This window comes from Ammodytes marinus, assembly GCF_949987685.1.
Source record: "Ammodytes marinus genome assembly, chromosome: 8".
Taxonomy (NCBI): Eukaryota; Metazoa; Chordata; class Actinopteri; order Uranoscopiformes; family Ammodytidae; genus Ammodytes; species Ammodytes marinus.
The window spans coordinates 27,379,386-27,391,606 of NC_137212.1; the positions used below are offsets into that span (position 1 = coordinate 27,379,386).

At 38.5% G+C, this 12,221-nt stretch overlaps 1 protein-coding gene across 1 annotated transcript in view; it reads left to right on the top strand.

The window, feature by feature from the left end:
- Positions 1-12,221, top strand: part of lpp (LIM domain containing preferred translocation partner in lipoma) — a 157,928-nt gene that overhangs the window by 53,788 nt on the left and 91,919 nt on the right. The window contains exon 4 of the mRNA XM_080032954.1: positions 2,827-3,020. Coding sequence (XP_079889080.1) covers positions 2,831-3,020 — 190 coding nt within the window. The 5' untranslated portion in view covers positions 2,827-2,830. The remainder of the gene's footprint in view (positions 1-2,826; positions 3,021-12,221) is intronic.

Below are 12,221 nucleotides of genomic sequence, written 5' to 3' on the forward strand. Positions count from 1 at the left end.
GCATATATAGTGTAACTCTCTGGTGGTATTGGTAGAACCACATAATCCACATAATTTGATATGAATCACAACAGTTAGCACTGTGTTACCTACAGGAGCTTTGGGAGAAAATAAATTCTCCAGTGTGGGTGTTCTGCTGGATTTCCTGTTCAGATTTCTTGATAAAAGGGGTTGACAAGTAAAATCATGTCATGATGGCACTGCAGAAATTGTGAATAGTTGCAATCACCTTATCCTGGATTCCTCTGTGAACCACCAGTCATTTGAACATGACTCGTTTGTATTGTCATTTCATTAACATTTTGAAAGTAGAACTTTAATACATTTATTTAGCTTTTTCAATGTCCTTGACTTGACCAACATGCTCAATAAAAAACAAAATGCAATAATACATGTTTTAGGAGGCCTAAATGTCTCTTTGTGGAAGTTGAATGTCAAACTCCTAAGTAAACGTTCTCCCAAGCTTCCTGGAAGTAGTTATACATCTGTGCGGTCCATTCTCCCTTGAATTCGGAGTTCAGTATTCTTTGTTTTGGCATATGTCTCACGTGATGTCAAAAGGTGGTGCCATGAATTGTCAGGATCTGTTAAAATACACTGGTGCTTTCAAAAACATAATCCATTTGATGCCCTGGGAACAGTTGACAGTGTATGACTGCCAGCCCTGGGAGAGAAATGGAGACACTGTTTGAATGCTGACATACATGTACTCCACCACTGAGTGTCTTTTCACCTTCCGTCTCCTGACTGTTGTCTTAAAGGATAAATCCCGTAATCCCCCTTTCAACAAATTCCATGAAAAGACCAAAGCCAACATTGAATTGATCCCATTAACATGTTTTGTCTGTGTATCCAGAGCTTGATATATCTTATTCCTCTGTGCCATAGAGCTCCATCGTTGTCCAAAACACAACATATGTCCACATGATGCACACAATCGTATAATATGCGACTGGACATCAAAGAGAAATTTGTCACAAACTGGGTCAATCAGTAGAAAACACCGCACTAATTATTTGGATGAAGTGATAACTTTGTGCATCAGGAACTTCCTGTAAATCCATTGTCAAAGTACATCTCTGTAAAATGAATGAGAATATCCAATTTACGTCAAATATTTCAAGTTTCTTTCTCCCTCTAAAATATACCCCTGTCCACTGGTTCACAGTGGCCCTAATTCATTGTCGTACTTAAAGGGATTTGTTGACGATAAGAAAAAATATTGAATACCACCAGCCTTAACCTTTAACATACTCAAAGTTTTGCACATCAAAATAAAATAAAAAACATACGCAGCCCTTGTGGTTTCTGATAAAGCAATACTGGTTTTAGGTTTTGAGATATGTCCCTGAGAGTGCTGCCTCCACCTCAACACAATGGAGAGGATTGTGTTGATCAAAATCCAATCGGAGAAACTTCCATAACTCCACAGCAACATTTCTTCTCTGTGTGGTTACTCTTCATAAAGGATACAACCCTGTCAACTATTGTTGAAAGGATAATTTCTTCTATATATTTCTGATTTGATTTTGATTGAAGTCAGTTCAGAAAAATTATTGCATATGGTAATTTATAGTTAAAAATGGAGGAACAAGTTAGAAGTCTTTTTCACATTATCTATTAATAATCTATTAATCACTAGATTGATTTTATATGCGAAGTCATCGTAAAATGGCAAATTATACACTTCTTTTGAAGAAATTAAATTTTTGATATCAAACAAACTGATTGTATTGGTATAAAGGTGCGCTTTAGGGCCCAGTATGCATAAAATGACACCCCCACTCTGAATGATTTGCCATCATCAAAGCCACATACTGAAACAGACATGCTCCATCCAACACGTTGTGTATTGAGTCTTACTCACACATGCTTAGATAATTTCTTCTTTTTTTTACCTCCTTTTTAATTCATCTTTTATTTTGTTAGCCGTTTGAGCATTGATAAAATGAAAGCATTTGCATTGAAAGGACAGGTGGGTGTGAGACACCAGCGCGTCTCTGAATCGTAGCATTAAGAACAGGGGGGGAAAAAATATCAAAAGTAAGAACCATTCAGAAGGCAGGAGGAGCAGGGATTTGAGCAGATATTAAAAGATGATTGTGCGTGGGCTTTTCCACTGTGCTCCAGAGAAAGAATGTAAACCCTGTATCAGTCAGACTGAGGATAATACAAAACAAGAAAACATCACAACACAGCACAACAAACACCAACAAAAAGAAGGATGGGGAAAATGCGCAGCGTATAAATAGTTCAAATATTTCAAGTGATTTCAGAATGCGATGGTGAAATACTGGATGTTTGTGTCCTCAGCCACAGCATGTTATTTTACTGTTGTAGTGTTGTTCTCACTGTAACTAAATGAAGGCCATACAATTCCCCAATTGAAATAGAAAATGCTAATCAAAGTCATTGTATTGATTAGCTATCAATATTGGCTGCATCTTGATGTGTAAATGTCATCCCTTATCTATGTTTCGCCCACCAGTTTGAGATGATTTGAGCTTTGTGACATGGTGCATTTTCCTGCTGGAAGTAACCAAAATAAGTTGGGTACACTGTCGTCATAAAAAGCCAATACATGAATCTTACACAGATGTAACTACTGTGATTTTTTTTCCTCATGTGCAAATTGTGACAAACCACCATTTCCATTGCTTCAGCATATTGTGATCCATCGTATCGTTTAAATAGTTTTCTCCTAAGCCCTAAAGAGTGGGTTATGTTACGTATTTATTACCAAATCTATCCCGGACGAGCCCCCAAATTATGTTACGTCCCTGTTCTGAATTCACTGTTTTAATAAGTTTCATCTTTCCTTCACAGAACTATGTGGAACCCAGAGAACAATAACGACCATACGGGCCAAGTGGCTGCCAGGATGGAGACTACTCCGTCTTTGGGTAGTGCCAGCATCTCCATCTCCCAGCAGCAGACGCCAAAGAAGTGTGCCCCCGTGGTTGCACCCAAGCCCAAGTTCAACCCTTACAAAGGGATGGGAGAACCCAACCAATCCGAAGGTAATAACCCAGGAAAAACTAAATCACTAATGTCGAGAAATTGCAATTGAAACTTTTACACCGTCACTTAGAGACTGAGATCTGACTGGCCTCCTTAAGGCCAGGACACACCGGCCCGATAATCGCCGTCGTAGAGTCGGGAGGGGGCGGGGACACAAATCTGTTTGGTGTGTGCCGTGAAATCGGTCGTCGTAGATGTCGTCGGGCTTCTTTTGAGCCGATTGAACGTTCAATCGGCGGCGGGCAGTCTTTCAGTTGGAGCAATTTGATTTGTGGAGGGCTAGCGAATCAGTGAAGCCCGGAAGTGAGGCAGGTAGCACAAACAGCTAACAACAGTTAGCCATCGTTTTAATGTGTTTGTTTGTTTCGTTCAGCGAGTACTCACATGCATCAACCCTTGTTGACTGCTCGACACCATGCTCGACACTCTCTGTTAAAAATGGTGCTCTTTATGGTCCATAAATATAGATACGTATTTCTATCTATGTTTATAGAGAGCCGTCCCATCATTTCCGGCTTCCGTATTTTTTCGGGCCACAATACAGATTAGCGCCGCCTGCTGTTATGGAGACATTACGTCCCGCACAAGCGCAGAGCGTAAGGAAAGTCAGCAGTCGGTTTGGTGTGTTCTTTGCACTTTTTCGGCCGCGACGGGAAGACTGGAGCTCCCTGAACCGGCAGTCTCCATTTTCGGGTAGTTGGACTGGTGTGTCCTGGCCTTTAGACCAACATGTCTTTTATTATTAGTATTAGTCAAGAACAGTATTTATTTTTTCTCTCTACTAATGTACTTTATCTTTAATAGGAAAAGTATGTCTCAAAGTTAGAGTTCACTGTTTTTGCAGCCTGATCAGGCAAGGTCCAAACTGTCCACATGTGTCCAGGGTTTTTCCTGGCTCAGAATGGGCCTTTGGGGGGTCAGTACGCGACCGACTTTTTTTGGGGTCGCGACAGTAAAGGCAAACGGTTTGTGTATTTTAAGAGTGGTGTTGGGTTGGGAGAGGGGAGTTTCTGTCCAGCTCAAGAGCATTTCAGTCAGCCTGTCAATCACTGCATTACCATGGAGCTCACTGACGCTTATGAAATCACAATAAACAACCTGTAGATATGAAGTCAAAATACTAATAATGACTAGGCCTACCTGTTTAATACTTTAATTGTTTCTGATTGATCTAAACGATGGAAGAAGGTAGGGCTGCTCGATTATGAAAAAATCATAATCATGATTTTTTTGAGTAATCACATTGTGTTATCACGATTATTAAAGACAGTTAATCATTGATTTAAGAACATTATGCATTTATTTTACTTTTAACAAGGTTTTTTTCTAAAAACACCATGACTTTGGACTTTAAACAAAGGCCTAATTGAACTGAAAACAGGGAGAATAGAAATAGGCTAAACAAGTGAAACATATTTTTAATAATTTAATAAAAATATGTCAAAATAAAAATAACCAGTTGTAAATGGTCTTGATAGGGCACGTCTTTTGCTAGCATTGAATGTAAGGGCATGATTTATTTATGTCAAGGAGCTGGCTGGATAGGCAGTTGCATTGTAGTGTTGACAGTTGTGGTGGCAGGAGTTAAGGAGCTTTAAACTTCCTGTGTTTTTATTCATTGATTGCTTGGTCATAGACCACTATGACTCGACTTAAAGTGAATAAACAAATTGCAGTTAATTTACAAAAAGTATTTACTCTATGTGTAATTATTTCATTATTGTATCGAGTGATTCTATCATAATCAATTATTTTGAGGCACCTGGGACCAAATGTAAGACTACAACATGTTTATAAAAAAACTGTGGGCCCTGCTGTTGTAAACAACAAGAGTGAAACAGTAATTTTCAGGAAGCTTTCTTACTTTAAACAGTGTTCAAGGGATCCAGTTTTCCTGTGAAGAAAGTTTGTTCATTCAGTTATGGGAAATTTCCTTAGAATAATTTCACTTCTCTTACAAAGTTACAGACATAAATTCTCATATTTTTCATTTATTATTTCACATATATGATTAAAGTCAAATTACATTAAATAAAAGTCATGAATATAAAATACATGTAGCATCTCTTTAACCCTAGACCTCGCATTTTTATGATGTTAAAGTTTCTAGATGTTAAACATGACAGAGGCCTTGTTGCTTGACTTATTTCTAATAAACATACAGTGTTAGTACTGTAGTTTTCTGTTTTCTGTGTGAGCTCAGGAAGCCGTGTGTTGTCTGCTGTTTTGAAGTCCCTTGAGAGTTAAAGGTTTGTTTGTGAGAAAGAGGTTACGGCTGCTAGTTAATATGAAATGAACAGTTTAATTTGTATGTGTAGCTTTTTTAAGTGAACCATTGCAATAGCGCTACGGTCTGGCATTAATAAGATTTACATTTCTGGTAAAGATGATTGAAAAATAATGCAGAAGGAATCGCAGAGGCTGTGCTCTGCAGAGCATAACTGTGTCTGTTTTACTGTACATGAGGCGGATATGACTCCACAGAGGGACATTTGCCTTTTACCTTTTGATGAATAATATCTGTAGATAGAGAGAGACTCATATTAAGATAAAATATTTAGGTTCCTTTAAAAAGACTTATTTATATTCAATACTCTTTGGGCCAGATGGTAAAAGACAATGTGTATGCAGCTGGTATTTATAAAGGAAGAGTGTGAGAATCATACATTCAGACCACTTTTTTGAGCCATCACTTCCCTGTTAATGATATCTTCCTTTGATCCTGTTGTGAAACACTTTGTAAAGTTTCAAAATGCACTCAATACATTAATCATTGATCATCCTAGTCAGAAATCTGCACAGTGTCTCAGGCATCTGGTGTTTAGACAAGTAAGTAAAGGGGTGAATTGGAAAAATTAATTGAGAGAAATTTATGAAAAATAAAATTGGAAACTCCTACTCTGTTATCTACTGTTTAGACATTTTACAGGAACCAATGCTAAAGTTGAGAATGTCCTCAGAATGAGTGTGTGCGTGCACATGTTAAATTTTAAAAAAATTAAAAAAATTAATCTAATTAATTACAGGCTCTGGAATTAATTCATCTAAATTAATCGCATACTTTAATGACACTTTTATACCTGTTTATAAACAGCTGTATAGCCTGCTACAGTTTGTTTTTCTCTCTCTCGCTCTCCGTCTCTCGTAACCTCTGTCTCCTCCCCTCTGCCAGGTTTCTACATGAAATAAAATTAGGAACTAGCGCCGAATTTTCTCAAAAAAACAAGCAGGCTAAATGACGACTTTCCATCTCCCACAACAGACAGCGCTGCACTGCCACAGATGCGCATAGCCTATGCCGATTCATTCACCATCGTCGTACTCGTAGGCAAACATATTGACACACACACACACGGGGCGGGTGTCCGTTTATGCGGGAGATGAGACAGCTAGCAAACAAAATTGAGACCCACGGAGGAAGATTAAGAGATACTGTTTTGAACCTACATTGTTGCACCCACTAAATCAATAATGCATACACTGCGGAGAATAAATGTATTCCTACCTTCATGCTTATTTGCCCGAAGCATCCCATAAACCGTCCATAGAGCCCTCGGCCCCTTTCCCCTGCTTCTCTCTTTACTTTTCTCCCTGTTACCCGTGCGGGCCGTGTCTGCAAGCTACAGGTGCAGCTGTGCACCACTTTTGCACCGGGTCAAAGGGCATTATAGAAGTGCGATTCTTTTGTGATTAATTAATCGAAATTAACACAATTTGACAGCCCTAATTTTTTTTTGTTCTACCAATGATACAGTTTGGCCATTAGTAATGAGTGCACAGTTAATTTGGCTGAAGTCTTCAATTGTTACATATTAGTATGATAGAACTTGACACATTGAAGCTATGATCCTCTCAATGTATCTCCCACTTCTCCTTCTGGTATATGTGTTGTAATATGAACATTATCATCCAAACCTCTGCCCTCAACCCCCCCATGAGAGCCCTAGATTTTCAAAACAGGGGAAACGGTTATGAAATTGAGCAGGCAGTGAGCACACGGTCAGGTTAAAAACATTGCTGTCTGTCTGTGGGGGTTTGTGGTTTGACTTGTGGACCTGTCTGCTTCTCCAGATGTTGGCTGAGTAAAATAGAAATAATGTTCTTCGACTGCTGCTATTTGAGATCTTACAACCACTGAGGAACAACAACATCACTAATGAAATGTGTTTTCGAGGTTCCAATTTGGTTTCTAAACTCTTCGAGTGATTCTTATTATTTGGCCTGCAGAGTTTGAGTAAGTCAATTACTCTGACAGACCCAGGCAGGACCCTGTTTATATTTTTATTTTTACAAGTAGTATTCAATTAAACTATATTTGAGAATCAACATCTCGATTCCAAGGGCCACACGTAAAATAAATAAATAAATGAACCCTGGATATTTTAATATTAACTTGTGGCTTGTGCCTGTTTTTTTTTTTTTTTTTTTTTTTTTTTTTTATAGCAAAAAATAAATGTTTCCTGGCATGAATTAAAACCTTGTCATTTCAAATTGCAATTTTCCTTCAAAACACTTAATCCAGACCTGTTGCCACCGTCTTATTTTCCACAATTAATCATTGTCTGGGTATTAAAGAGGATTAATGAAACAATATAAAGAGGCTGGGGACACGTGCCCACGTTATAGCTGTAGTATTAAAGTATAAAAGTAAAACATTTACATTACAGAGCTACATTGTTCATATTTTATGACCTCAGTGACTTGAGAGAAAACTGTTAATCCCACTTTTTCTATTCTATCTCTCGCCACTGTTCACATAGACTGTGACAGTAGTTACATAAACTTGGATATGCGAGGAATCTTTTTCTTCATTATAAGTATTCATTTGAGGTAAACCATACTGTCGACTGAAATAGGAAATATGGAGGAAACACTAATTACTCTTGCAGCTGGTGTCAGAATGTTGTATTGCTTGTATCTGATAGAACCTAGGAAAAAGGATGGCAGCATGTTGTAGTGAAAAAAAAAAAAATAATAATAATAATTTCTAATGAAGACACTGATGATCGGTTGTTGTGAGCATTTTGAACACGCAAATATGCAAAGCCGTCGGCAGACATCTCCACTTGTCAAAAGGATAAGACGTCTTTATCAACAGATTATCTGGGTCTCCCTGTATTTATTTATTTAATATCTCTTTTTATATCAAACGTGGGGACTGTCTGGTATAAAAAATTGAGGATTAGCATAAAAATTAGGGGCGAGTCAATTTGGCACAAGACCTTTTTTGCTGGCCCCTTTGTCTTAGCAGGGGGCCATGAATCGGGGGCTGGAATGAGCAGTAGGAGGCCATGTTTCCGGTGCGGACAAAGAAGCTCGGGCATAGTTCGTGAGAGATTTTCTTTTGGGGAGAACTTGTTCAGATTAAAGCCCCCCAGCAGGAGGAAGTCAAAGACACACATAGGTTTTAGACGGCGTCCCATTCACTCAGAATGCTTTACAACAGATCAGACTTTGGGCTTTATGTTGATCTCTATGGTACATGTACTGTAGTTTAAGGTCAGTCATGATTGCTTTGTAAAGATGAGTTTTACCAAACAGTGCAGCATGTGCTCTAGTTCTTTATGCAGGTTCTGAATTTAAAGATTATTTTCTGTTTTTATTTTGTTTAAAAAAATAAAAAAGAATCTCAGTAGGATTTAGGAAAAGCACATTGCTATGAAAGTAATGGTCGTGTAATTAAAATCAGTGAAACATACTATAGGGGAGTTGGACTAAAGTCATGTATAACTTTACAAGGTAATGTGATCCAGTGCAATGCATCTGGATACATGTTAGGTTCATTTTTGTGAAAACAGTATTGATGACATTGTTCCACTTATGGTATGCTGTCAACTTTGAAAAGTAGTTAAAAAAGCCTTCATGTTACTACCAGATGGAGTGCGTAACACCAGGTGCACTAGTGCATTGTGGATTAAACTGGCCTTCCTTGAGGCTTCTTCTGTAAGAGAGAGACCTTGCAGCCTTATTTAAGGCTAATAACTGACTTTCTCAGTTGACAACCGTTAAGGTAACATTGTACATTTCATCCTACAGAAGTTTTGTGCACCTGTTATTGGATTCTTGTGCAGCTGTCTGCCTAGATCAACACATGTTGATGACTGGTTGGAGATTACTAGGAATTCTCTGTTTTAGTGTGTAAAACGTGATGTGGAGGACAGAGGTCACATTCATGAAACCGACTGGAGATACATTTATCTTTAATCTTTTGATTTTAAATAGCTTTTATTAATTACATGTACATGACATCCTATTCTGCATTTTAACCTCTTGTCTTTTATTATAACATACTTTGCTTCCTTGCAGTATTTCAAACAACTGCTTCTCATGTCTGTTTTTAGAATGATCTTATTTAAGCGTTTAAATGAGGATTTTTTTTTCTGTATAAAGATAATGTAAATATTCATATGGTGTGACCAGAGGCTTTCTGGTGTCACAAAAACAATTTAATATTTAGCTAATTTAGATTTCCTTCCGAAAACCTCTAAATTGTAAAAAATGTGTGAAAGTGAAACATGTTTTTTTTTTTTTTTTTGTCTCACGATGTGTGGCTGCTGATAACAAAGGACAATAATCTTTTCTGGCGAAGACGATCGCAGTAAAAGTTCCAAATATCCGTGAAGTAATGTTTTTTTTTATCAAACTTTTCACACAAAGTTATCAGAAGACTACCGCTAATTGTTTGCTCAGAGCAGTTCAAAAGTGTTGAACATGTGCATAAGCTGTTTTTTATTCCTCCCCGCTTGACTGGCCAGGGGGGGCAAACTGACTACCGGTTGTTATGTCAGAGTCCCACATGGGTGTCACCAGGAGAATTTACAGGAAATCCACCAATGAGTGTGTCAGTGTCCCCATAGAAACCACAGGCATCGTGCTCTGAGCGTACACAAAAGGCCACTTTTATCTAAGTAGAACACATACCTCAACTGCCTGTTGTAATGTATCTGCAGTGTATGCACAGTCAACGGCAGTGAACTCTGGAATTCTTTTCTTAGTAGCTTCAAACTTTGAAGCGCTTTGTTCTCTTGATCTCGTGATTTTTTTAGAGGGCAGAACCTTTTGGCTACATCGCATAACATTTAATCTGTTGTTAGTTTGTACGCAGCCATAACACTTCTCTAAATCTAAGCACCTTCGTATGGGGGTCATAGTATATGCATTATCAAATTATCTACATTATTAAAGGAAAACTTCACCCATACGGAACCGGCGTTCTATCATTATAAAATCGCTATTATAATATAATGAATGAGGTTTTTCTTCCCTCAGTCTTTCCTCAGTCTTCCCTTGGCATTTGTGATGTCACACTAGTAAAATGTAGGGTTAGACCGTGAGACCATAAAACACTCTTTCTGGCTTTTCTCAGGCTAGGATGAACCGATTTGAAAAATGTTTGCACATTTATACTACATAGGTTCTCAGAGTTCAATACACCTTCATATTCCCACCGGTGAAGTAGGTCTTTAAAGGAAGTTTGAATTTTCAATAATTCAAAAATAATTTGCCAATGGGGAAAAAGTGGTATTGGATGCTGGATCATGATCGTGAGAAGAAACATAGTCATCCAAAAATGATATGAAATTATGGGCTAATACTGATATTTGAGAAAAACTGTGTGTTCGTTCATATAAAGCACGTGTGCGTCTGATCTAAGTGTGAAGTTGTTTGGATCAGCAGTTTTGTAAAACTGCGTAGACCTGATCAAGTAGACTACACACGACTGAGATATGCCCCGGTCAATAGGTACAGCATCTTCTAGAAGGGCCAGCTCTCCAATATCAGACAACAATATTGAATTGTTAAGCTATTTGACAACATCTCAGTGGCTAGTTAACAAGCCCAATGAAAAGCAATCTCCATCAGAAACATCACGAAGGCTAATATATTTAGTATCCATTAAATGGTAATTATCTTTAAATGTCATCATTATATTTACACTGTGGGAGCGTACTTGTTAGTTTGGGGGAAACCCTAAAGTACGTCACTTAAAAAGCTCATAAAGCCATGTGATATGAGTTCCAAGTTGATGTATGGCCCGTGACCTCAGATACCCTACATAGCATACAGTGGATTCTCAGCGTGGCAGAGGCAGCTTGGAAAGGTTTCATGTTATGAAACTAGCTGAGTTAACACAACATTGACTGTCTTCTGTGACATTTAACAAGCTTCATTTAATCTCTCTCTCTCGTTTGTTTAGAAGAAATGACAGCGACGTTCTCCGCCTCTGATGAATCACACTTTCGCTCATCAGCAAACCTTAACCTAACGTCACGTTTTGAGGCACTAACTGTACATTCCGTATGACATTACACTACACAACGTTGGCTTCTAGCCGCTCACCTTTTTGCTTTCACACAAAAACAACCTGTCTATTGCTGCCTATCTGAATTTCGCCTCCCGAGGGGAATTCTCCTTAAAGTAGCAGGAGCCAATTTGGGTCTTGCTCCTTTACACTTAAAACAAGTAGATCTCCAAAGACCTCAAATACCTGCCTCGCATCTCTAAAAACCCAAACTAAGTCATAAATCACTCTCCTATACATATCATGCTAATTAAGAGCAGGGCTCAGCTGCTCCTCTTCAGCGGAAGATGGAATAAAATGGCTCCGTAATTATGTCAAAACAATGTGCTCTCAACCTCTGCCACAGCGCATTTGGAACGGGTGTGTGGAGATAAAGTATGCGGTCTGACACCCCGGCCGGACCTAAAACACTTTGTCTATTTTGTCTGGAAGGGATTATAGATATATTTGTTTTGCTACTGAATAAAACGTGAAGCCACTTCTCTTGTTTGCATTTTAATACAGATTACTTCAGGTTTGTGCAAATGTAAAAATAATGAAGCGTTTAGATTTCAGGGGTCATGTACTGTAGAAGTTATTGGTGCAAGAGGAGCTGTCACGTGATACATGTGCACCCACACCACCTCTCTCGCCAACCCTTATTTTGGCTCTCTGCAGCATGTGTGAGCGCTAATGGACTTTCAGCTGCAAATCAAGTTCAGATTTGTGTGTGCCCAAACATATAGGCAGACATGGTGTGTCTGTGTGTGTTTATAGTGCTAGGACACAACTCTCCCCACTGTTTGAGGTTATATCTCTTTCTTTTGCAAACCGTTTCCCTTCAATGAAATGTTAAACGCATTATGTGAAAAAGCAGTTTGTGCAGGGCTTTGTCCTAAGTCCATGCAGACCAGATGGC